This window comes from Micromesistius poutassou (genome assembly GCF_964030765.1).
Source record: "Micromesistius poutassou genome assembly, chromosome: 19".
NCBI classification, from domain to species: Eukaryota; Metazoa; Chordata; class Actinopteri; order Gadiformes; family Gadidae; genus Micromesistius; species Micromesistius poutassou.
This window is the reverse complement of record NC_140289.1, coordinates 10,828,715-10,853,714: the sequence shown is the minus strand read 5'-3', so window position 1 is coordinate 10,853,714 and position 25,000 is coordinate 10,828,715. Positions and strand designations below refer to the sequence as shown.

General features: G+C 47.7%; 5 protein-coding genes across 7 annotated transcripts in view; 2 read left to right on the top strand and 3 right to left on the bottom strand.

Moving 5' to 3' along the window:
• The window catches only part of atp5mj (ATP synthase membrane subunit j), a 1,385-nt gene extending 38 nt beyond the window's left edge, over window positions 1–1,347 (top strand). The window contains exons 1-4 of the mRNA XM_084484161.1: window positions 1–61; window positions 673–796; window positions 998–1,012; window positions 1,223–1,347. The exon at window positions 1–61 is cut by the window's left edge and continues 38 nt beyond it. Of these exons, the coding sequence (XP_084340287.1) occupies window positions 673–796; window positions 998–1,012; window positions 1,223–1,236 (153 nt within the window). The 5' untranslated portion in view covers window positions 1–61 and the 3' untranslated portion in view covers window positions 1,237–1,347. The remainder of the gene's footprint in view (window positions 62–672; window positions 797–997; window positions 1,013–1,222) is intronic.
• A 338-nt stretch (window positions 1,348–1,685) lies between these two features.
• lats1 (large tumor suppressor kinase 1) lies at window positions 1,686–10,915 on the bottom strand. Its single transcript, XM_084484155.1, has 8 exons — window positions 10,775–10,915; window positions 9,655–10,119; window positions 9,037–9,187; window positions 6,934–8,522; window positions 4,970–5,552; window positions 4,510–4,692; window positions 3,921–4,027; window positions 1,686–3,612 (listed from the first exon to the last, which is right to left on the bottom strand). The coding sequence occupies exons 2-8, from the start codon at window positions 9,991–9,993 to the stop codon at window positions 3,073–3,075; spliced, it is 3,492 nt and encodes a 1,163-aa protein (XP_084340281.1). The 5' UTR covers window positions 9,994–10,119; window positions 10,775–10,915; the 3' UTR covers window positions 1,686–3,072.
• An 808-nt stretch (window positions 10,916–11,723) lies between these two features.
• On the bottom strand, window positions 11,724–15,281 carry nup43 (nucleoporin 43). The gene is made up of 8 exons (XM_084483894.1): window positions 15,090–15,281; window positions 14,778–14,900; window positions 14,471–14,548; window positions 14,102–14,264; window positions 13,775–13,910; window positions 13,264–13,415; window positions 12,704–12,820; window positions 11,724–12,180 (listed from the first exon to the last, which is right to left on the bottom strand). Exons 1-8 carry the CDS (start codon window positions 15,207–15,209, stop codon window positions 11,954–11,956), a joined length of 1,116 nt encoding a protein of 371 aa, XP_084340020.1. The 5' UTR covers window positions 15,210–15,281; the 3' UTR covers window positions 11,724–11,953.
• Window positions 15,282–15,602: 321 nt separating this feature from the next.
• On the top strand, window positions 15,603–22,820 carry pcmt (protein-L-isoaspartate (D-aspartate) O-methyltransferase). Of its 3 annotated transcripts, XM_084483773.1 has the most exons (9): window positions 15,603–15,743; window positions 17,778–17,882; window positions 17,999–18,030; window positions 18,431–18,535; window positions 18,664–18,784; window positions 18,993–19,078; window positions 19,675–19,844; window positions 21,408–21,523; window positions 21,774–22,820. In XM_084483773.1, the coding sequence occupies exons 1-9, from the start codon at window positions 15,689–15,691 to the stop codon at window positions 21,818–21,820; spliced, it is 837 nt and encodes a 278-aa protein (XP_084339899.1). In that variant the 5' UTR covers window positions 15,603–15,688; the 3' UTR covers window positions 21,821–22,820. The 3 variants fall into 3 exon arrangements, 2 of the variants coding, with proteins under 2 accessions (XP_084339899.1, XP_084339898.1); XR_014639059.1 differs by lacking the exon at window positions 21,408–21,523 and having other exon boundaries at window positions 15,628–15,743; window positions 19,675–19,914; XM_084483772.1 differs by lacking the exon at window positions 21,408–21,523 and having other exon boundaries at window positions 15,628–15,743.
• A 1,010-nt stretch (window positions 22,821–23,830) lies between these two features.
• Window positions 23,831–25,000, bottom strand: part of lrp11 (low density lipoprotein receptor-related protein 11) — a gene marked incomplete at both ends in the record, with an annotated part of 7,150 nt that continues 5,980 nt past the window's right edge. The window contains 5 exon segments of the mRNA XM_084484296.1: window positions 23,831–23,976; window positions 23,979–23,984; window positions 24,318–24,416; window positions 24,515–24,577; window positions 24,726–24,893. Coding sequence (XP_084340422.1) covers window positions 23,831–23,976; window positions 23,979–23,984; window positions 24,318–24,416; window positions 24,515–24,577; window positions 24,726–24,893 — 482 coding nt within the window.

Here is a 25,000-nt window from a genome sequence, read left to right as displayed (position 1 = left end):
GCAGCAGCGATTCCCCACCATCTCTATTGACCTTCCTCCTGCAGCTAAGCCAACTCAAAAAGTATGTATGCTTTCATTGGTAACACGTTATTTGGACAGCACATAAGCTGTAACGTCGTCAAAGATTAGAAATAAATGACCTACGAAGCTAGTGGTTTTCCATGCCGCAAGAAGGACACCTGCACTGCTAGCTAGTAGAGGTTAGCCGAGGCTAGGCTACCGGGCGCTGAGTGATAGCTTTGTGTGTATCTCATAATCTGTGTGCTTGATTCTTTAATAAGCATAGATTTGTATCAAAATTGGGAAATGATAAATTACCGTTTAATGTCACCGCCCAGCTTAACTCTCCTAGGACCTGTTAGACGTCCTGTCAGCCTCACCTAGATGTACTGCTGGTGATCGTCTCACCTACAATCCAGTCGTGTCACTTCATCTCTATTAAAGACTGCAGATTTGTATACACACTTCATACGCACAACTCTTTAGACAACAACATTTTCATTTCAAGTACGGTTGCAACTACTGTCTAGTCGGATGCTCTCTGCAATACTGGAAAGGTCATAAACCAATGACTAGGGTCCACGATCACCTGCCAATGGCGGTTTGGCCTGGAGGTTGTATACAATATTTAGCCTTGTCACCATGCATAATGTTGGTTGCTCGCACCTACAGATGGCAGGCCGTATGTTCGCAAACTGGTGGTCCAAGATGGGCCCATACTACACAAAGGCATACCAGGAGATGTGGGTCGGAATGGGCCTCATGACATTCGCATACTACAAAATCTCTTATGGCGGTGAGTTACAAAATTCAGTTTGAGATGGTGTGTGTTAAATCCCTTGTTCCCCCAAACTTTATATATCGAATCTACCCATGGCCACTTCTACATTAAAAAAATTGCACAGTAGCACTTGGAACTAGACAAACCTGTTTAGCTTGGAGGACTATACCCTCTTGTGATTTTGTCTTAATCATTGCATCTTTTTTCTTATTACAGGAAAGAAGGCTGTTAGTAAGTGAACTACCCTATTGATTATCCATACATGGCTTATGTTCAGATTTATATTATATTTCAAGACAATTTGGATGCAGTATTACATTTCTTGAATATAAACACAATTGTTTTAATTTAAAAGTATACATCTTTATAGTTGACTAATTATTAGCTTGCTTAATTTGATTGTTTTTTAACGATCCCGGTTTATCTGTTCAACCTTTACAGAGCCTGCCCACTAAGGCTTTCCAACATAATGAACCATCCACCTGGCTGTGAAGACTTCGCCCACCGCTCAATTCCCACCTAATTATGTTTATTTTAGACAAATAAAGTTCTTTGTCGACATGAAAGTGGTGTACTTCTTTGCTTTTCAAATTGATACATGCTACTGTGATCATATTGATTTCCTTTGTTTGATCTTCTAGATGCCGTGGCTTGGATAAATCAAAGGCCCTAGGAAATTAACTTGGATGTGCATGAAGGCACAATGGCTATACTAACACAAAGTAAACAAGGCAGTGATCATGTGGGCATTATGGTGCACATTGTAATTGATGCAGAAGTGAACTTTTGGGAGATGGTGTTTGGACATACCATACTGTGGTATTTACTCGCCATCTTTCATTCCTATAGCTTACCAGGCAAACTACTGTTAACAATAGCAGGTAAACCACAAATTCGATCAATCCAGAAGTCTTCACATTTATTTTTTAAATCATTTATTCATCACCCTCTTCCCCGCAGCCAAGCTCCCAGTGTGCATCTTACACATATTTCCACTTGTACATGACATGAAGCCATTGGCCATTACATTGCAGAGCTACATTCAGATATCCCTTCCTAAGTACCAAAGCACCACACTTTACTAGACGCCTTACGTAGTAGTAAGTACATGAGGGCTCAGTCCTAAATTGCAAGTCCACCAAACCAACCTCTTCTAACTCCCATACATCTACACATTTCTCAAGCCTTTATATTGCTAACACACGTCTCAGTCTTCAGCAAGTGGCTAAAGAAAATAAACCATTACTAATCCAAATTTTGAAGCTCTGGACTACATCTCTTAATCCAACAGTTAAGGTGTTCATGCACAAGTGATGAATACAATTGGGATAGGTTTTGTTCTGACAATTTGTAAAAAGAGTGCTTCTATTAAGTTGAAAGATGCTATATGGATGTAAAAAATATATAAAACAACCCCCAGATATCCTATGGGTACACAATATGAAGTAGAATGAAATATTAACATCAAATAGTGGTGTATTTTGTCCTAAATTGAGAGAAAGAAAACTGAGGCTGGTGCAGTGGGACACTAAAGAGGGCCTGCCCTACAAAGGAAAAATAAATCTATTTACATCAACTGTATACAAACATCATTTATAAATACATTTTGAAGGTATAAATTAGAAATAAAAATAAAACAAAGTTTCTAGTTCATCTAACTAAAGACTCATTATTTAGAATGCCATTGAGATTATCCCCCACCCCAAGGTATTTGGTCAAAGACAGTAGGAGATCAAAAAGGCAAGGCTATGGAGAATTAAAGTGTTACTTATCCCTGAAAAGATTCTACAAGTCCTACCACTACATCCCACTATTGCAACAGTCTTGAAAAATAAATTAAAAAAGACAATTTTCAAATACAGCAGATTCCACTAAATAAAACCCAACTAGATTCACCCATACTTTAAAACGGCATCTAAAAAACAAGATAATCACTAGGTACAGTTTGTTGAATAAATTAAGGCTTGGGGAAGGGCAACACGCTGCTTAGAAGAGCATTTTCTGTGTTCACTTCAACCCTGTGTGGACGACACACAGGACCAACGCCCCGGGCTCCCCATCAAGGCTTCCTGTGCGTTCTGTGAATAAGTCTGTTCAAAAGGAGTTCTCCTATGCGCCATGTTTTTAATGCCGCCAAAAGCACCCCTCCGTCTCTCACACACACACACACACACACACACACACACACACACACACACACACACACACACACACACACACACACACACACACACACACACACACACACACACACACACACACACACACACCAACCCCCTCATGCCACAGTGCTACACATAGACCAAGTCCTGTCCCTGTGACCCCGGACCTCCCCCCTCCTGGCCCCCCTCTCCCTGCGTCGTCGTCGTCTGGGGCTCCTCCCCCTCTGCGTCGGAGCCCTCTCCGCCGCCGCCGCCGCCGCCGCCGTACTCCTCACCCTCGATGGCCTTGGGGCAGCCGTTGTCGTCGAAGAAGCGGCGGAAGGTGAACTCGTAGAAGGCGTGCTCCGGGTGCTTGCCGTTGCGGAACCAGCCGGCCAGCGTGTCGTTGTGGTCGCTGCTGCCGCCGCTCCACAGCTTGTCGGGGTCCACCGGGTCGAAGTTGGACGTGTCGGTGCAGTGGGCGATGGTGGGCACGTAGGGCGCCTGCTGCTGCCGCAGGTCGCTGCTGAAGTCCACCGAGGCCAGGAAGGCCTGCCCCTTGATCTCGTCGGCGCCGTTCTTGCCCAGCCGGTCCTCGGGCCCGCGGCACAGCTTGACGATGAGGTCCGCCGCCTCGGCGCTCAGCTGCGCCTGCGCCGGGATGTGCAGCGCGCTCTGCCAGTTGATGACCTGCGGCGGCAGGGGGGGTGGGGGGGGAGAGGGGAGGAGGGGACAGGGTCATTGTAGGGTAGGGGTCACCCGGCCGAACGCTGCATCGTCGACGGTCTCGTTGGTGAAGACGGATAATCGGATCAAGGTTATCGGATCGCAAATTTGTTCGATACAATTTAATAAATCTAATCAAAATCCAATTGTTCAATACAAATAAAATAATAAAAACTGCTGTACCGAAAAACGTACCGAACCGTGACTTAAAAACCGAGGTACGTACCGAACGGTGACTTTAGTGCATCGTTACACCCCTAGTTTGGACATACCTTCAGCTGGGTTTCAAGAGGTGTGGTGGCCAGGAACGGTGGCTGCCCCACCACCATTTCATAGAGTATGACGCCGACGCTCCACCAGTCACACAGCTGGGTGTAACCTGGACAACACAACAATGTTTCCAACACGTCATTCTTAATGGTTTATGACCAGTTATCAGCGCCCAAACATATGATTGGTATTTCAATACACACTGTTCTCCTTTCCAGTGTCTACGTGCTCTACACTTTACTGCTGTTATAACACTTCTAATCTGCGTTTTGCTGTATCCATGCAAATGACGATAAAGTCGACTCTAAAATAACAGCAAGGTGTGACAGTCTTTGTGAAAGAAAAAAGGTGTGGATGCAGGAATGCTCATGGTGCAGTTAGAGTTACGTTGTACAAATAATGACCATTAAAACTCAAGATATTTATAGAGAATGCAAAATAAACAAAACGGGACATAAGCATAGCTCCCATGCCCTCTTTCCCTGTATGAAGAGACCCTCTTTTATGAAGAGACCCTCTTTTAAACCCCCCCTGGTTGCATGGTCATCCTTGCACGGAGCGGCGTGTGGTGGCGGTGGCGGTGGTCCGTACCTATCCGCAGCAGCACCTCGGGGGCGATGTAGTTGGGCGTGCCCACCAGCGAGTGGGCCAGGCAGCGCTGGTGCTGCCGGGCCTTGCGGCGCTCCAGGGGCTTCAGCCGGTCCCCGCAGCGGCAGTTGGCCGGGTCCTCCCAGTCCTTGCTGAAGTCCATGCTGTCCTGTCTGACGTGGTCGCCTGGAGACGCCGCGGCGACGGGGAGAGGCAGAGCATCCGGTTAGACTAGGGGACGTCGTCGGTATGTACGGTCCTGTTTGTTTGACCTCCATTGATTGTCATAAAAGTCATAAATGACTTATTCACAAAAATATAAAATAATGATACAAATCGTGTTTCAGCCAAATATGCAAAGGAAAACAAACAATGAAACAATCATGCGCCTATCCGGCCACACGTTCCGTCCTGCCTGGCTGGGGGGTCAGGGTGTGGTGTTAAAGAGTGTCACGCCGCTCACCGCTCTGGTAGTACTTGGAGTCGTGCGTCCAGCGGAAGCCCGTGCAGAGGCCGAAGTCGGTGAGCTTGATGTGGCCGTCGCGGTCGATCAGGATGTTGTCGGGCTTGATGTCGCGGTGGATGAAGCCCATCTTGTGCACGCTCTCCACCGCGCAGGTGAGCTCCGCCACGTAGAAGCGCGCCAGCTCCTCCCGGAAGATGCCCAGGCGTATCAGCAGGCTCATCATGTCGCCGCCGGGGATGTAGTCCATGACAAAGTACAGGTTGTCCCGGTCCTGGAAGGAGTAGTAGAGGCGCACCACCCACTCGTTGTCCGCCTCCGCCAGGATGTCCCGCTCCGCCTTGACGTGCGCCACCTGGTTGCGCAGCAGCACGTCCTTCTTGCGCAGCGTCTTCATGGCGTACAGCGTGCCCGCGTCCTCCTTGCGCGCCAGGCACACCTCGCCGAAGGCGCCCACGCCCAGCGTCTTGATGCGCTTGAACATGGACTTGTCCATCTTGGCGCGCTTCAGCCGGATGTAGTTGGACTCCTTCTGGCTCAGCATCATGCGCATCTGCTCCTGGGCGTCCTGGGAGAGGCCCACCTGGACGGACGGACGGACGGACGGAGGGGGGGTTAGGGGGGCCCGGAGGGAGGGGGGGGGGGTTCTGGAGGGCGGTCACCGGACACGGGGAGAGACGTGGATGCATGTGGTTGTACTACAAGTGTTGCACACGCCGTAGCGTTGTACTACAAGTGTCGCGTTGTACTTGTAGACACTTGTAGTACAACGCTACGGCGTGTGTGTCTGATGTGCGGATGTCTGGATGTCGTTCTGGAAAGCTGTTGATTTTGATGATGGAGATGATGATGATGATGAAGTCCCGGAGAGTTAGGCTTCCTGGGCAACTCCAGTGTGATGCTACCGTGGATTTGTGGATGGGTGGAGCTCAGGCTGACCAGCGATTTTATTTTATTCGGCTTCCGAGGGACGGTTAAGCTTCTCAGTGTAACGCCACGGCGTGGTTTCGTATACAACGCCGCTCATTGTAAAGCTATTTTACACAACAACGCTAATAAAAAGATGATCACAAAAGTTTCTGTGGGTGGTAACACACCCTCTCCTTCCCAGAACTCTCCACGCAATATTTTAAAAATAAGAAACCAAGCTGAACCAGCGAGTAAACACGCTCTTTAAGGTTAACAAAGCAGCTGGGTCTCGAATTTGTAACAAGTCTCGGTTTTGTGGTCGGCCATTTCGCAAACCGTAGGAAAGAAAAAAATGCTAATTAATAAATTAAATCGAAAGAAATCAACCAGCCCTACAATTGAAATTATGTCTATAACATGTCATTCTAATGGTTTATGACCAGTTATCAGCGCCCAAACATATGTTTGGTATTTCAATACACACTGTTTTCCTTTCCAGTGAAACCTTTAAGTCTACGTGCTCTACACTTTACTGCTTTTATAACACTTCTAACCTGCATTTTGCTGTATCTGTGCAAATGACAATAAAGTCGACTCTAAAATAACAGCAAGGTGTAAGAGTATTTGTGAAAGCAAAAGGTGTGGATGCAGGAATGCTCATCATGCAGCCATCTGAGAGGATGGGAACCAAACTAAAGTGCAAATGACGGGTTACTAGTGTGTATCAAATGACAAAATACAAAGACACTTTTACCTTCTCACATCAGCTGTTAGTGACAGCAAGCTTGAGAAAAGGACGAGAAAGAGCAGCTACGAACGAGAAGAAAAACAGGAAAGAGTGAAACCAAGATGAAACAAACACCTCTAGTAGGAAAAGAACAGACAAGAGAATCCCTCGGGAATAGTAGAAGGAACAAAGACAGAAGCTTTGGAAGGAAGAAACACAGATCAGTGAAAAGTTAAGCATGATTCAAAGTGGAAGACTGAGGAAGACTCTTCTCCCTGTGTGGCTAAACAAATGTGTTTAGCCACCGCCATATCTGCCCCCCTCTCACCCGCTGCATCTCGCTCTCCAGCTGCTTGCGGCGGCGGATGCGCTGCTGGTGGTTCTTGAGGACGTTCTCCACGTGCTGCTCCATGAAGAACTTGAAGGCCTGCGGCGAGTACAGCGGCACCCGGGCCGAGTCGCCCCGGGGCTCCTCGTCCTTCTTGCTGTTGCGGCGCACCGGCACGGGGGACGTGGTGATCTGCTTGCGCTCCTTACTCTCCGCCCCGGACGAGCTGCCTTTGCTGCTGCTGCTGCTGCCGTCTGGGCCCTCGGGGGCCCTGTCGCCGCCGCCGCCGCCGCCGTCTCCCGCTCCCTCCAGCTCGGCCTCGGGCGGCTCCTCCCTCCCGCCGGCGGGCTGCTGCTGCTGCTGCTGGAGCAGGTGCTTGGGGTAAGGGGGAGGGGGGCCCTGGTAGCTGGGGACCTCCCCTACACTCGGGTTCTGAGCTGTGGGGGCTGGCGGATCTGGGTAGCCGTTTGGAGGATGAGGAAGGGGGGATGGCTGCCGCTGCTGCTGCTGTTGTTGTTGATGTTGCTGCTGCTGCTGTTGATGCTGCTGCTGCTGCTGTTGTTGTTGTTGTTGTTGATGCTGCTGTTGTTGCTGCTGTTGTTGTTGCTGCTGTTGTTGTTGTTGCTGCTGCTGTTGTTGCGGTGGCTGCTGCATCCACGGCGGGTGTGTGGGCGCCACGGCGGTGTGCAACTCGGGCTTCTGGACGCGCATGCTCTTGACGGGCTGCAGGATGGGGGCCTGGGTGATGGCGGTGACCGTGGTGGCAGACGGCTGGGAGCCCGCCGCCCTGCCGCCCAGCTGGTGGCTGTTGAAGGAGTTGGAGCGCGTGGGCATGTTCTGCTGCCAGGAGGGCGAGAGGTCCTGGTTGTTGCCGTTGGCGGGGGAGGACTGGCCCGGGGCCTGGGACCAGGACTGCGGGTTGTACATGTCCAGGTTGTGACTGTTGCGGTTGGGGACCAGCATGGACGCGGGGAGGTTGCCCCCGTTCATGTAGGAGGGCGAGGAGGCCGGCCCCCCGCCCTGCCCCTGGTCGGTGGGGCTGTGGCGGCTGCCCTGCGGGGCCGCGTACGGCGGCGGCGGCTGCCGGCCGCCACCCCCGGCGGCGATGTAGTCCGTCTGCGGGGACTGGGACCAGCCGGAGGGGAAGGTGAACTTGCTGCCCGCCGAGCCCTGCATGATGATGGGCTGCCGGCCCACGGGCACGGGGCTGATGCCGCGCTGGTTCGGCGGCGCGGCGCCGGGGTAGCCGTCCTGGGGCCACGCCCCCTGGGGCACCGGGGAGATGCGGGGAAGGTACTCCATGTTGCCGGAGAAGCGCTTGGTCGACGGGTTGCTGTCCCAGTTCGGCGGCGGGGTGACGCTGCGCACCTGAGGCTGCAGGTGCGGGTTGCCTCGCTGGCCGTTGCCGTGGTGACCCTGGGGGAAGGCCGGCGGCGGGCCCCGGGCGGACAGCTCCCCCTGGGGGCCGGGGCTGTCCGAGCGGTACATCATGGCCTCCAGCCCCATGGGGCTGTGCCGCTGGGTCAGCGACTCCTTGGATCCCTTCCAGCTGGACCTCCTGACCACGGGCTGCTGCGGGTGGGACGCACCTACCGACCACAGCCGAAAACAAGGACGTCTCAAAGTATACCACGATATCTCTGTTAGCCTATATGTTAGCCTATACTATATTTTTTACATTATATCTATTAATATAATATCTATCAAATAAATCAACAAAAAAATGTATGATTTGCCTTTTATTGAGAATACAGAAACAGTATTCTATACACACTTTAGTGCTTACTGTGCAGGTCTAGTACGGCAATTAGCCTATTCACTATATTAAAAAATAATAATAACTAGGATAGATACTTTTGCGGACGAATCAATGCATTGAATCATAGGCTGTATAATCGATTAATCGATACAGTAATCGATTAATCGATACATCGATTAATATTTACCCCCAGATATTTGCCCCCAGAGGGCAAGAAAAAAACCTGAATTAGCAAGGAAGAAATCTAGAGAAGGAACACAGAGTGGGGGGGGTCCCGTCTTCCAGGGACGATCAGGAGTGCAATGGGTGCCATCGTCTCTGGGATGGACGCTACTGAGACCCACCTGGAGCTTTGTTGCCAGGATTCATGGGACGGTTGGCAGTCACGGCCATCTGCTCCCTGGCTGGGTCCGGGTAGCTCATCTTACTGATGTACTCCAGCGCGGCCTCGATGCTGCGGCTGTTGGTATGCTTCAGAGCACGGATCCCTATTTCCTGGAGGGAAACAAAAAAATTGTTCATGGTTAAATTCAGTTTGCTGGTAATGGCGAGTACAACTGTGGGGTCCCAGCAGCTTAAAAAGAGGGGTGGTGCGCACATCCAAAGGTAATCCACAGGTGCTAGACAATAGTATTGAATATAAGACAGAGAGGAGGGTCTGCACACTGTTTTTTTTTGCTCCAGAAGTAGATTTATTTATAAACAGGCAGTCCTAGCAGCTTGCCTGCAAACTGTAGACGAGCTCCACAATTAGAAGGAAACAGTCTGCCAGTATTTTGTCCAACATCAATAACTCAACTAGTATGCCAAGAAGTCAACATTTACTGAATATACTCCCAGTCTAGAAACATACCCCCCTCTTCAATGCCCAAGTCTGTCTAGTGTCCCCTAGATAATGCAGACAATGTCGGAATAGAAATGTGCGTGTATTTACTAACCAACATGAATAGTCTCATTCTCACCTCTTCAAACCCAGCTGACATAAGCCACATAAGCATTTGATTGTTCACTTCGCTCGTCCCGCCCGGCTCATTGGCGAAAGGCATGAGGGACTTTCGGATCTCCTGCAAGGCTTTGTGGTATGGGTTTCTGGCGGACCGACCAGGTTGTCTTGGGTCTTCAGGAAGCATTTTCCCAGAGCTGCCCATCTCCACCTTGGCCAGGTCCGAAGGCCTGGGAAGGTTTCGGAGACTCTCACGGATTTCCTGCAGCATTAGTTGGCTGTTGCCACTGTTGTTGCTGACAGGGAACGTCTTGGGTCTCATCTGTCTGTATCCTTCGGGTTTCTCGCCTCTCTTCATGTAAGAACATGTGTGATGACGGCCAAAGGGATGAAGAAGGCAGCAGCACTGCTCTGCAGCGTGGGTACCAGGGCTCAGGTGATCGGGACTCCAGTATCTTCTTCACGTGCACATGCTTCCACAACACTGTTGACATGACACAAAGTCAGTGTGACTGTGAGCTCAAAAGGTCCACTCGTTCACGTTCATCGACATAAAGATGCTTTACAAAACAACAAGGACAAATGCACCGACCGTACCTCTCTCTAGAATGATGGACTACTTACAATGGAATGCTAGTTGCAGAACTGGATTTAGCTATGTGAGGCATGCGTTGCACAACCACACAAGTACGCTTCAACCATGTTGGGTGGCAGGGTTGACATCACAGCATGGGAAATATCAGCATATGTGTACGAAGCCACCTCGGTCTAAAACAACAATTCAGCTCAAATAACCCAGCATCAGGTGCAGCTCCCGTTGATCCACTTGCTATGGGATTAGCTGTGGATGCTAACAGGGGGGGGGTGCTGATAGTGTGTTAAAGTTGCATTGTTATAAGATGAGCTGCTTTTTACTATTCCTGCTAGAATTACACTACAATAACCTATGAATCTCGTTTAGTTCGTTAGCAATTTTGGTTAAATTAGTGCCACTGCGGCCTGATGGTAACCGGACGGCATCCATTTCGGTTAGCCAGCCTGACAAGCTAGCCGGCTAACGTTACCTATAAAACAGGTCGCAGGTTCGCCTTATAGCGCCACACACATTCATCATCAGCCGGGCGTTGAGAACGACTTACCAGTGGCGACACGCTATCGATCTCCTCACTGCGAACACTATTGAATGACAAACAACGACCCGACCGTAGCGCCAACTGCGTAACGCACACGTTATTTTTCTACCCGTTTCCCAACAATGCAGCGCTAACGCTCTGTTAGCTGGTAAATTCCTAGGATGTCTGAGTGACAAGGACGGCAACAGCACGTCAAGTGGCCACTGAGTTAACCGTGCACACCCCCGGGGAGGCTGGTACTTTACCTCGGCAATAAAAGTGGAGCGGATGAAAGTAGTAGTAGTTGTATTCAATGGTTCCAAAGTCCCCGACATAATTAACATTCCATTGACAAAACAACTTATGAAACAGTGTACTGTCTGTATTTGAATCATGTTGAAAGACATACTATGATGGGCCACATGTACACAGCTCAAAATATATTAAATTCCCCTTGCCTGATGTTTGAATAACAATTCCCATTCATTGTCATTACAACCTTTTTATTTGCCTAGGGCCGACTACTTTCATGCGGGTTGAATAAAGGTCAGGCTCAGTCACACCATGCCATCAATGGAATGCATCCCCTTTGTTGTTGTATTTAACCAACTCACAATAACATTCCAAGTTCATTGAAACCATTTGCATTTTGTTATGACATTTGCATTTGTTAAACCTGTAGAACTCAGTCGAATCCACATCTATACAACTATGTGCATACACATAGTTACAGAGCTGCCAACTCTCACGGTTTCACCGTGTGACACACGTTTTTGCCTGCTTACACACGCACACACATATTTTTCTGTACATACATATACACACTAATATATACATATACACACTAATATATATATATATATATATATATATAAGCAATAGCTGTATATGAACAAGGAGGAAGATTTTGTACAGAGAGAAAATCTCAGTAAAGCGGATGTATTTTTTTTATTAACAAACCAATTTAATGGACTTTCTCACAATTATCAAATGCTGGGAAGTTAAAGAAACAATCATGCATGCATCCATCTCACTGAAAATGACGCGGCGGGTCCAACGCACGGGTCGATGCACTAATTGTCAAATCTATTTCCACAGCATTCTTTTAAAAGTGTTAAGGTGTCACCTTGACATTGTAAAAAAGTGTGATGAGAATGTAAAGGCATGGGGAAAAAACAACAACGCAAACACTTAAGATACAGTTATCTACACAGGCACCTGTCTGTTCACAAAAATGGCTTCTCCGTCGGTGCCACAGACGAGGCACTGTCCGAGCACGTCCAGGCTGTTGACCGACAGGGTCTGGCTGGGCAGCATGTGGGTGGTCTCCAGGCGGCCCTTACTGGAGTCGCCGCTGAGCCAGGCGCTGAGGGACTGGCCCCCCCCTGCTGGGGCCACAGCGCTGCGAGAGAGGACGCTGTTGTTCCTGCCGCCTGGAGGCCAAACACACAAATGATCAAACTGTTATGTCTTAAGTCACTCAAATAACCAAATGCCTAGTCTGGGAGAGGGAGAAATTTAAATACAGAAAGTTGTTGAGTGAAATATTAAAGTTGCAATGTGTAAAATTGAGCCACTGTGACTTTCAGAATTAAAAGAAAAATAAATAACAGTGCAACTATGTAGCACGAACCAGCGTAGCTCGGCTAGCTATGTGAGTGAGAGGGAGGGGTTTTGGGAGTATCTAAAAACAAAGAGTTGCGGGCTGGCCAGCATTCTTTGAATATATCTGCGATTTTATTGTTTCATTTATTTAAATCAATGTTGATCAGCATTGACTACAGATATGTCCAGGTTATTTTAAGATTAGGGCTATTTGAAATGTTATAAATTTGGATTTAATACAACCTTATTAATCAAAATACAAATATATAATTTATGGACGCCTTGCTACTCTAGCTATGCTTAATCTCGATGGGTAAAAACCCTGAATGGTGAAGTCCAGGGGGGACTTGCCTTGGAGGAAGGAAGCACTCTCGGAGCCGGACGTCATCTCCCAGTGCAGCAGCGAGCCGTCCTCAGAGCAGGTGAACAGGTGGTCCGGGTTGGTGGGATGGAAGTGGACCTCCCACACTAAACCAGAGAGGACCCAACGATAACCTCTTAGTACACACATAAAGCAACGTTCCTTTCAAAATCATGAAATTAAAATTCAATTTTTTAACCTTGTTTGCTATTTTACATACATACATAAGTTAAAAAAACATTATTTTCACAATCATACCATAAACCTGTTCCAACAGGTAACCATTGAGCAGTTATTTTACATCCAAATCCAAATGTAGTTGTGTCCATGTGATTCAGGCTTACCTTTTAAGTGTCATCATATCATGACACATTTCTAAAAAATCCAAATAACTATCCTCCCACATATCCCCTCTGCCAATTCCCTGTTTCACTTGAAAACGCACCACAATACTGTAAGCAAGATATGCTTTGTATGCGTCGTGTGCCCTATCCTGTGGTTTTAAGCGAGAGGAACAAGGAGAATCGTATGACTGCTCATGACGGCTTACTTTCAGCGGTGTGCGCCTCCATCAGCGAAGCGGGGGCCTTGCCCTGCCTGGCGTCCCAGATACAGAGCATGCCGTCCTGGCCTCCCGTGGCCACAATGTGCTGCTGGTTTGGATGTCTGGCCACGCAGTGCAGGGGAACTCTATCCCCAGTCCTGGGTGACAGAGAGTTTAGGTTAACATAGCAAAAAGTTCATCTAAATAGCCTTTTGTGAGAATCACTTCTGTAACTGCAAGTAGGTCACAAGCAGTCCATGATCATTTGTGTGGGATAAATGTTTTTAACATGCTGGCCGGGAGAAGTATACCCGTTAAGAACCCGGGACGGGTGTATTCCATTCTGGATTCAACCTCTCTGTTTCTAAAGGGATAAGGGATTCTAAAGGGATGTGATTCATAATATAGTATTGGGTAACTTTGCTACGAAAATATTTTTGAAAAATCGAAATACCAGTGTCTAGTCTGACAGTGACCACTCAACTCATAATATTACTTGTTTATAGGAGGACCTTACTGGGAAAGTATCTGTGCTGGTGTGTTGCTCTGTTGTCTGAAGTCCCAGATCTTGATTTGACCGATGGAGTTCACTGTTAGAATCTCTGTTGTCCTCAGGAAAGTCACAGCATGAATGGTGCTGCTGTCTGCATTGTCTGACAATATCAACAAAGTCAAGTTGGAGTCAAATGCATGATAGCTAACATTGTTAAAAATTATTATCTGCATGTGATATGTATAAATAAATATGTTCTAAACATATTTTGGGGTGTGCATTTCATTATGTTAGGTTATGTTAATAATTTAATCTGTAAAAAAAAAAAAAAAAATATATTTTCTTTGGCACCTATTGTACGGATAACTGTTTGCTGGTCAGCCCTGAAGAGGTTTATCCTGCCGTCTTCACCGACTGTTACGATCTCCGGGCTTTTACATACGACCCCAGTGCATGGAGCATCGTCACAAGGGTAATGATGTGCTCTCGTCCAACGCTGGGAAACTGATAAGGTCTACAGTGAGGGGAAAGAAAAATGATGACCGTATAGGTCAGAAGAATAAATAATGCAATAACTGTTCATTCTGTCCCCTTCCTCTATAAAACTTCATCCCCATTAGCACTTATTTTCAGTTGGCTTGCAAAATACAGAGTCTGGAAGAATGAGTCTGGAAGATGTCAGGTTGCGCTTATCAAAGGCTTTGTTTGGAATCTGAATACCTGGCTGTTTGGGTGAAGCTGGTATATGGTCACTGCTCCCGTTGACGACGCTGTCACAATTCTTTCTTGGTCCAGAAACTATTATTGTCAATGAATATCAGCACAAAGACGTATAACTGTTAGGATATTTTCCAGTCTTTCGTACTGGAATTCTCTGGAATACTTTGCATCATAGTTTTCTCTATCAGAGTCACTCTGTGGCAAAAGTAAAATGTTCATATTCTATGTTATGGATAAGGCCATTTAGAAACGTGATGTATCTATCCAAAATATTCATGATTCTTCCCTCCCCAGGCAGGTATCTTACGTTTAGATCAAGAACATCTCCACCATGCTTGCATTCACATAAGAGCTGGGGATCTCCTTCAAACTCAGTTTCCATTCCAGAAATAACTTGATCTCCTATGGACCAGATGGAGATCTTGTTTTCCTGTGAAGTATTGACAATCAGGTGATTTGGATACAAAGAGTAAGCAAGAGGCTATACATATACTATATAATAATAATAATAGTGGCAATACGTTAATAATAGCAATACGGTAATAATAGTGGTGTTATACTATCAAATCAAGATAAGATGGTTAATTCAGCATAACACCACTGAGCTGGAGCTTCATACCTCGTTGTCCCACGATCCAGTGGCAAAGACATCTGGTTGTTGTAACGAGGAAGAGGACACCGGCCTCCATCTCGTTTTGCTTATTTTCTGCGAGACGTATTTGGCATTTGTACCCTCCATTGAAACGATGCACTTTTGTGCGGTGTAAAGTCAGCACGTACAGGACTTAGCTTAGCCACTTTGGACACACAACTCTCATACACTACCGCCTTCACTTAACCCGCTACGGTGGCCCGGAGACATCAAACTCTTCGCAACTGAGTCCCCCTAGCGGCCAACCGCCGAACAACTGCGACAAATCCTAGTCTATGCACAACATGTGTAACTAACCATCGCAGAGTGCACCTTTCCTGTGAATTGAGCGTTGGTAATTGCAAACGAATACAGTTGTTCCATTTATTAAGAGCTAATAGTCAAACAGTGTTATCCAGGACCATGCTGGAGAAGCGATAGGTTGGTGGGCGGTGATGTATTCGCGGTCTGGCGCCGCCTCCCAGACTCCATCCGTGGCCGAGGTGCTCAGCTTCCTCGGCAGAACCTTCGGCGCAGGCGCGGCACTGACAGTTGCTGTCTACTTGCTCCACAAATTGTGTTTAAAAATGGCCTGGAAATCCGGAGGAGCCAGCCACGCGGAGCTGGTCAACAACCTTCGCAGTGAGTTTGCCACCACGCGTTCATTCTCAAAGTGAAATGAAGACCTCGGTGATTGTGCTGACCATAAAAGCACAGGGGCGCGCATAGCTAGCCGAGCGCTAGCTATGGAGTTGGGGAGCATGATATGTGTTGTTGACCTGGCCGGAGTCACTCCTCTCCGCACCCCTTCGCCTCGCACGTATCCGCTCGTAAACACGTCCACTGACCGGGAGCTTTGAGGACACGGACCCAGTCAAATGATTGTATTATGCTGGATGTAGATGTGACTTTCTCTTGTGTTACAGCGCACAGCCTGTGGTGTCAGGACCACGGCTAAAGATGCGTCACTGCGGCTTGTTGTTGCCTAGCTGTAGCAGTGCTGCTCACAATATGTCGCTAACATCATTGCGATTTTTAATTTGGAAATGGACAACTGTACCGTGCTGCAGCTAAAACGAATACCATGGAAGGGCTCCAGTTGTATGGGTTTAATAGGACGTGTTTCATTGATCAGCCCATGATATACTGTACAGTTGTTCACACGCAGCATAGGGTCTCCTGGTGTTCTCATTACTAAGGGATGCCCTGCACTCCAGATTCATCTGATATTTACATCATGGGGTTAAATGCTTCAATATCAAGCCTATTCTTGCAAGTTATGTGAACGAGGAGAATACAGCTTCCAACATCTAGCATCTAGTATACTTGTTACATTCATGGTTAGTAGGCTAAAGTCCATAATATTATTTGGCAGTTGGTTGACGCTTGGTACCAAACGTTTGGGTGGTATGGCCACATGTTGCCTGCTGTGGGATTCTTGTATGAGGCATTTTGATCTTGATTTCTATTTTGATTTCTATAACATTGCATTGTGAAGGCTAGGCGTGGCTGCCACATACACTATACAATAAGCAATATATTTTGAAACAAATCAGGACGTCTTTGGACGTGCATTTGTTTTTCCTTTTGTGAGATTTTGCTGCAGTATTGATTGCAGTCGATTTGGTTTATCTGTAGCCGTAAGGCTACAGATAAGGCATTGCGTTGATAAGGCATTGCGTTGAAGCCATATACTTTAAAGAGAGTCTTATTTTTTCAGATACCTTTATTGTATCTCAGAATTATAGCCCATGTCATGTGCCATGTCAGAATTATAGCCTATGTCGTGTTTTATGTTTAACAAAACACCACATAATTTTCTTGCCCAGCTATTGGCTTTGAATGTAAGATATACATAAACATTTATGGGAACATTATTAACAGGAAATGTTATGCTTAACATAAGGGACCTGTTAAACCCCTTACACGCACGCACACTTGAACAGCATGAAATTAAAGAGTGAATTGAAACTGCTCTGGCACTGGTCGTTGGCACTGAGGGTCTTTGCAGTGTGTGTGTCGTGTCTGTTATGCTGAGCGCTAGCCAGCCTGTTTCTCTGAGGGTGAGGGGGTTCCTGTGGGGCACCGGCTGTCTCTGGCACTTCCTGCTCCTGACAACAACTGCTAGTCCAAACCTGCTGTAAAAGATCATTCAGAGAACAGTGACTATTTGTTTTCAGGGCACATGTTTGTTTTCCATGGGTGCACAACACGCATACAGCACAGGTTTCTGACGCAAGGAGTTGTAGTAATGTTCGGCCCTCGCTGGTACAGTCAAATGTCCTTGTATGAAAGTATCCCTCCCTCCACAGTGGAGTGGTGAACAGAGTCATCCAAAGGGTCAAATAACCATCACCCTTACGTATTGGAAGCTTGAGGTAGAGCCACACACACTTATTATTAGTGTAACTGCTGCTGCTGGTATGTAGAGGCAAAGAAGGTCAATGTTTTAGATGTTTTGCATTTTGTTAAACATTCAATGCATTCTTTGCAAAGCACTAACATGCCAGACCTAGTACTTTTAAGACATTTCTTCGGTTCCATCTCACAAAATGAACATGGTTACACTAAATCTCCAGCCATGTCTACCAAGTTGAAGACTAATTAATCTTTATTTGAAATACATGGCAATGTTTCATATTGTTATAAAAACCATGTGACTTGTTTCCTCTTCAGAAAATGGCATCATCAAATCAGACAAGGTGTACGAAGTCATGCTGGCCACAGATCGCGGTCACTTCTCTAAATGTAATCCCTACATGGACTCTCCACAATCGATAGGTAAGTACACAGTCCAGTCATAAAACACACAGTCTACCATCTAAGAGACAAAGACCCACGCCTCATTAAAATTCAAAGTTTATATAAAATTTTTATATTTATTTTGTATCTTAAAGGCTATCAAGCAACTATCAGCGCTCCACACATGGTAAGATGACACACCGTTTATCTCCAGCCTTTCACTAATTGCTCTAATAATGACTAGATGCCCAGGGTACCCTGCCCCCTTGCTTTTTTTGTCAAGTCACTCAAACATTCTGGCTACAAAATCGTATCGTCGAATGCCAGACCCTTGTGCCAGAGCACAAACGCCTGAACAGCAATATAGCCGCACCTTAATGAAAAACAAGTATCTACCAGAGGTCAGCGCATCTTTGACAATGTGATGGTAGACGAGGACTAGCTCAAACAGGGGGGGGTCTGTTTTTCCTTCAAGCGGTGCATGTCAGCTGCTAGGACCGCTAGTTGTCCAGCAGCCGGCCCCGCCGTAAGTCAGCAGACAGTAATGCGGCGGTGTGTGGTTGGCCCCCTTACCCCCCCCCCCACAGCACGCCTATGCCCTGGAGCTCCTCCACGACCAGCTGTACGACGGGGCCAAGGCCCTGGACGTAGGCTCTGGCAGCGGCATCCTCTCGGCCTGTTTCGCACGAATGGTGAGCCCCCGCGCCACTGGGGAGCACAGAACCGGGCTCTTCTGAGTCACTTCTCCTCCACAGGATTGATTTTTGGTCTCGAGTCGTATTGCGGCGGGCGCAGCGTTACAGCGGGGCTTTCTGTACAGGTGGGCCCCACGGGGAAAGTGATAGGAATCGATCACATCAAAGAGCTGGTGGACGACTCGGTGAACAACCTGACGAAAGACGACCCCAGTTTGATATCGTCGGGCCGCGTGAGGCTGATGGGTAAGCTGCTGCAAACTAGGGCTCGTCCTGGCCCCAACTAGCCTCGTTCGAGGAACAATGTCAAACGAGCAGCAGTGCTGCACAAACTGCCAGGGTAACAACACACAATAACTAAATAATCAACTTAATAAGTGTCCATGTTTCATGCCCCACAGAGCTATTGTCCATTTTGTTCTAATCTCTATTTCTACGTTTTCTTTATCTCCAGTGGGAGATGGGAGGATGGGCCTTGAGGAGGAGGCCCCTTACGACGCCATCCACGTGGGGGCGGCCGCGCCCACCGTGCCTCAAGCGGTGAGTCTGCAGCCCCTCCCCCCACCACCACCACGCATTGAGTTTGTTTTAATACAAATGCATTTACATCATATACGTTTTCCGCCTGGAGAAACGTACAACATTAACAAGTTCAAAGCGTTTAAACACCGCTCCCCGGAGCTCCGCTGTGACGGAGCCAGACTCGGACCATTCCTTTGACGCCATCCTGCCAATCCGAACATCGTAGCAATTCAAAGGCCTTTCACAGACCTATGCTGCCTTCACGTGCTATGGAAAAGATGATCCTTTCCATTTGTGACCTGGAAATGACGAGTGTGTCGTGTTCAAGTGCTTTTGTCGTCTTCGTTGTGAAATGAAACACGGCGGACCCTGACCTGTTTACTGTTGAAAAGGTCAAAGGTCATCTCGGCAGCTCGCGTGTCAAAACATTCCACGAGCTCTCCAGTGGAAATGACGACGTGAGGGGTGTATTCATGTGCAGCTTTCACGCCGGCTTTTGGTATTTACCATCGTTTCCGTAGCACGTGAAGGCACCATCACAGCATCGTTTGATCACAACTATCCTGGAATCCACTGATCCCCCCCCCCCCCTCCTGTACTGTCTGACCCTGCAGCTGCTGGACCAGCTGAAGCCGGGCGGGCGTCTCATCCTGCCGGTGGGCCCCGCCGGGGGCAACCAGATGCTGGAGCAGTACGACAAGATGGAGGACGGCAGCACTACCATGAAGCCCTTGATGGGGGTGATTTATGTGCCTTTAACAGACAAAGAGAAGCAGTGGTCCAGGTGGAAGTGACTTCCTTCTCCCTTTCCTCCCTCCCCCCCCCCTCTCTCTCTCCTTCTCACGGCGGCAAAGGTGAACGGGTGCGGCATGGGGGGTCTGGTCTCCGCTCGCAGGGCTCCTCCTTCTTATGATCGTTTTTGGACTTGATTTGTTTTGGGGTTTTTCTCCCCCCCACTTTCCCCCCTAAACCTCACTAACTTTCTGCACACTTTCTTTTCATTTTTTTCTTTTAAGCACGGCTCGATATTGATCCACTGTGTTCGGATCCTTGAGGGATTAAATCATTAAACATTTTGAAGTGCTGTACATAGATCCTAGGAGCGTTATTATAGTAATCCAACTTTTGACCTAGTATATGAGTGCCCTGCTAACCGGGGAAAATACATTTAAAACATATATATACGGTTATATTTAACTCAACACAAACATCAGGTTCAGTGGAGTAGACAAGTTGCTACTGCTATTTCTGTCTTGGTAATGACATTTGCCCTGGTTTATGGCAAGTGCCATCACTGACATGATCACATGCAATGAGTCATGTTACATCAAAGATGGCACTGTCCCCGAGGTTTGCTGTGAGGTTTATGGCTGTTTTTTGAATTGGTTCACTTGTGTCCTATATAGTGCAATATTTGGGGCGTCACCGTGTTGTAGTGGTTCACCGTGTTGTAGTGGTCGTAAATCTGGTTCCCTATAGTACACTAGTTAATAAGTTAATAAGGCAACGTAAAAGAGGTGTACAACTGTATTCCCGCCGTGTAGCCCATGATGTGCAGCGGTTTTCATTGTCATCCGGATCATCTCAAAGAGATGGTCGGCACTTACGGGTTGTTTATGCAAATGAGCTCTATGGGATGACAACCTGATTCGCCCTTTTCCCTGCCTTAGGGCGCACTCACACTAGGCAAAGTTGCCCTGTACCGTACTCGCTGGCCTGTGCTCACACTAGGCAACCTCAACTGGGCCTGAGTACGGTGGCCTCTTGTCCATATAGGTTGCGTATCCGTGCGCGTGCGCGTGTCGGCTCATTAGCGTCTGTACCGTGGCCTGAGCACACCTCTCCAAAGTGTACCGAGGCCACAGAGTTTAACTGTACTTGAGTACGGACGGCGTGCTCACACTAGACAAACGATCTAGACTTTAGGGGGCAAACGTACTCGGGCACGGTACAGATGGCCTAGTGTGAGTGCGCCCTTACTTGTCCCCTAAATAGTGTGCTATATAGGGTTCACTACGTAGGCTTAGGGAACGAGGGAACAAGTGAGCCAATTTCGAATACACCCTAGGTCTACTAAAAGCATGCAAGTTGCGTGTAAAATACGACAATCCACCATGACGTCACAATACGTTCTTCCGGGTGGCAAAAGCCGAAGCGTTCTCCGATGGCACCACTAGTAAACAAACCCATGTCATTTGACCAGGGCAGAGCGATCGAGAAAACCGAGTAAATGGCTTGAATGAATGGTTTTCTTCTTGCGGGGTGCTACAGGACATCTCATTAATATATATAAATATAACTTATATTATATTAATATGTATGTATTAATATGTAACTATGTTCACAGTAGCCGGCTGGATCGCTTCAGATCAGTGGTAGCCGGTCGCTTTCTGCCACCCGGAAGTGTCGTTACGGCTATTGTTAACAAACGTTCTGAAATGCCGCATACAAACCGAACAGAAGGTGATATATCTTTTTTTCTTTTTTACTGCCAAATCCCGAAATTACCTGAAGTGTAATGCATTGATTTGGGACTTTTGTTTGGCTGGTCTTGGTTGTGCCGCGCTGCACTTTGCATGGATGCTGCCTCACTGCTCCTCCCAACCTCCCAACCTCCCTCCCTCCCTCACTGACCCGCATGACGTACGATGGCCGCGTTCCTCTGGACATCCGCTAACGTCCATGTTGTCCTCTCTTCCCTTTCCTCTCACAGGGATGAACTCTGAAGAGGAAGACTCCGCAATGCAACTTGAACTTTAGGAGAACACTAAAGACTGAGGCTCTGGCCCCATGGGGGATCCTCACCTCACATCACATACCATAACACGTATTTCTGTCAGCTCATAACAGTACGACTCTGATGCTACGGTGCTGATGGGGCGCGCAGGGTGCTAGTGGACGTTTACGAGTGGGATGCTTACAGCTGAGCCCTGGGAGGTGAAATGGAGAGAGAGAGAGAGAGAGAGAGAGGCGAAGGAGAGGTCTCTTGTTCATCTGATGTTTATGCATTTGTTGTTGTTTTTTTTTGCATTGCTGGAATTTTGTGTGTGTGATGTGTGTGTGTGTGTGTGTGATATATTTTATCAGTTAATTTCCCCAGCATTATCGTCAACAGGGCTGTTTTGAGCGTATACAAAGCTGCACATAGGTACAACGCAACGGCAGACACGACGTACGTAAGGAGGAAATGCATTGCCGCCGGGCCCCGGTGTCTGTCTCACGCCGTCATCACCCGTCCCCCTTACAGTCCAAGCGCTTGCCTCCGTAGCCCAGTCCGCTGTATGTCGACACACAAGAACGCACGTTCAACAGCAGCACAGCTGGGAGCTAAGCTACGCAGCCTGGTTTGGTTTGAAGATTCAGCACTTGTAGTACACGGCACACTTACACTAAGCAGACGCATCTGAACGCTAGCAGCCGCTATATGACATGAAGATGGGAGCGCTTATTATTCAGAGGAAAGCGCTTAAGGCGGGGCAGAGCTTTTCACCTGGGGATGATGTGGCTTTAGGGTTTTTGTTGTGAGATTTCATTCATCATCCAGTGTAGGCTCTGCCAGTTACTGGTAGGGATTTGGGGAGTCAGTGCTTTGCCAAATTAAACAATATAGGCCTACAGCAAATGTCTGATTTCTTTTCTTGTACACATCTTTGGGAAATGGATTAACGAAAGCACGTTTGTGGTGAAACGTGTGATAGTTGAGGATGCAGCATTTTCAAACTTCCTGGAATGATATGTGACAATAAAAAAGATGCTGGTACTTTCTTTTGTCGTGATTTAACTGAAAGAAGAAGCAAGCTAAATTTGGTAATAAACTTTATAAGACACAGGAAGTAGAGCACATACAGACATATGCATCTAAAAACAATCTGGTCCGTAACATATTTGTTACTGTAATGAATCAGGCACGTACTACAGATATAAATGACTGCAGGAGAAAAATAAATCAACTGAGAATACACTTAATAATTCTAAAGCTGTGTTCATTTAGTTTCTTGGGGTTGATTAAAAGCAGAACACAACATACATGGCACAAACAATAGGACAACAGGGCCACTCGGTGGCAGAGGAATGGTACTGTACAGCATCAACAACACAAACAGGAAAATAGGATCCAAAATATATATTTAAACGCGGAGCTTGTGTGTATATATGTCAGTGGTTCCCAAACCTTTTGGGCTTGTGACCCCGTTTCCAGCTCTGTTTGAGACCCCAACTTTAACTTTCATGCATCGGCTTCCACACAGCTAGCTTTTTTGGCCAAGCAACATCTGCCGATTATATTGTAACCGCATCGCAATCTCCTGTGAGCCCATGTGCCTGACCCCAAGGTTGGGAACCACTGGTATCTCTCTCTCTCTCTCTCTCTCTCTATATATATATATATATATATATATATATATATATGAGAATTGATGAGACAAGACAGCAGGGAATAATCTCTTCATTCATTGATATCATCCATTGAGCATCACCCCTGTTCAGAGAACATGCTGACAGAAAGTTGCATTGACCAATCTTGGGGAAGATTAGCGTATGGCTCTTGAGCATGAAAGGGGGACGGGGGACGGGGGACAGGGGACGGGGGACAGGGGAGGGGGGGGGGGGGGGCATGCAGCCTGTCATCACGGACACGTGGGTCGGGAGCTTTCTGAACGAACAAACAAACAATTCAAGGGACGAATCCAGCAGCTGATCTTCCCGTCTGTAGGGTGGGACTGAAGAGCGATGGCGACAACGGATCCCTCCTGAACGGCCGCCTTTAGCCGGCTACAGGTACATGCCGTTGATGAGGTAGTCGGACTCCTCGGTGGTGAGGGGGCGGGTCTTCTTCAGCTTGTGGCGGACGAGGCGTAGGCGGCAGCCAATCATGAGCAGGAGCAGGGAGGTGATGACGATGCCAAGGGCCAGGGGAGGATGGCACCTGTTGGGGGGAGGCAACATGAGGCCAGTCTGAGGCCTGTGGTGGATGGGCCCCAGGGCCCCGGGGCCCCGGGGCCCGAGGTGCGCTGAGCTACAGGCACCGGGTTCGGAAAATAAAACACTAAGAGGTTTATGGGATAAACCTCTTTGATACCAATATACCAATATAATCGATACCGATCTAGAGAAATTTGGGAATTGTTTTCCCGTATGTATATTTCGATTTAGATGAATCGTAGGAGGAGCGTAAGAAAACAATAGGAGTCACAAAAGTAGCCGACAAAGTTAGAATCTCTTGAAGCACGACGACAGGAGAACATTCTGGAAACCCCACCTGACTCTGGGACCGGATGGCCGTCCTTGGCAGGGTATGGTTTGGAGACGGGGACTTCCAGCTCCACGTGGGCACGAGACATCAGTTCTTTAAATCCTTCTGCAACCACAAACAATGAGAGCTTTAGTTTTTGCAGTACGGGAGCGATTGAAAGGAGCGTTTAGACTTTTGGTCTATTTCTGCGCTGAATGGATTACCTGTGTGGCTCTGTGTGGGTGTTGGGGTCGGGGTAGGCACAGTGGTTGGTTTCACCATCGGACCTGGGTAAGGATCAATATTTCAAGTTAAATTTCTGTTTTAATAGCATCATTTCATATATAACACACGGCACACCTTAACTCAACTTCTAAACGTAAAGAACAAATCTTAAAAACGTATAAAATACATTCAGTTCACAGGCCGTCTTACTTTTCTGTATGCATTCGTTGACACAGTCGCTCTCCTGGAGGAAGTTGTTATGGTTCCCCTGGCAACCGCCGTAGAGGAAGTGTTTGCACTCCCCTGCCTCTCGGTCATAGTACCAGCGTGGGAAGGTACCTTTGCAGGGTCCCACGACGGGGGAGGCAGTGCAGGGATCTGGGGGAGGTGGGGGAGGTGGGAGGGCGGGGGGTAAGAAGGGGTTGTGTGAATAGAGAGGCTGTCAATCACGTCCTCTTAACTCGTGTGAACTGTAGTGTGTATAA

What these genes read in the sequence shown, in the direction of transcription:
- pcmt (XM_084483773.1), top strand. Translation starts at nt 15,689, where the DNA reads ATGGCCTGGAAATCCGGAGGAGCCAGCCACGCGGAGCTGGTCAACAAC. An exon ending in GGGCCGCGTGAGGCTGATGG is followed by an intron (nt 18,785 to 18,992) that starts GTAAGCTGCTGC and finishes CTTTATCTCCAG; the next exon opens with TGGGAGATGGGAGGATGGGC. An exon ending in GCATACAAACCGAACAGAAG is followed by an intron (nt 21,524 to 21,773) that starts GTGATATATCTT and finishes TTCCTCTCACAG; the next exon opens with GGATGAACTCTGAAGAGGAA.
- nup43 (XM_084483894.1), bottom strand. Translation starts at nt 15,209, where the DNA reads ATGGAGGGTACAAATGCCAAATACGTCTCGCAGAAAATAAGCAAAACG. An exon ending in CTGGATCGTGGGACAACGAG is followed by an intron (nt 14,901 to 15,089) that starts GTATGAAGCTCC and finishes AATACTTCACAG; the next exon opens with GAAAACAAGATCTCCATCTG. An exon ending in CCAGCACAGATACTTTCCCA is followed by an intron (nt 13,416 to 13,774) that starts GTAAGGTCCTCC and finishes TCTGTCACCCAG; the next exon opens with GACTGGGGATAGAGTTCCCC.
- lats1 (XM_084484155.1), bottom strand. Translation starts at nt 9,993, where the DNA reads ATGAAGAGAGGCGAGAAACCCGAAGGATACAGACAGATGAGACCCAAG. An exon ending in TGTCAGCTGGGTTTGAAGAG is followed by an intron (nt 9,188 to 9,654) that starts GTGAGAATGAGA and finishes GTTTCCCTCCAG; the next exon opens with GAAATAGGGATCCGTGCTCT. An exon ending in CTCCAAGTACTACCAGAGCG is followed by an intron (nt 4,693 to 4,969) that starts GTGAGCGGCGTG and finishes CGGCGTCTCCAG; the next exon opens with GCGACCACGTCAGACAGGAC.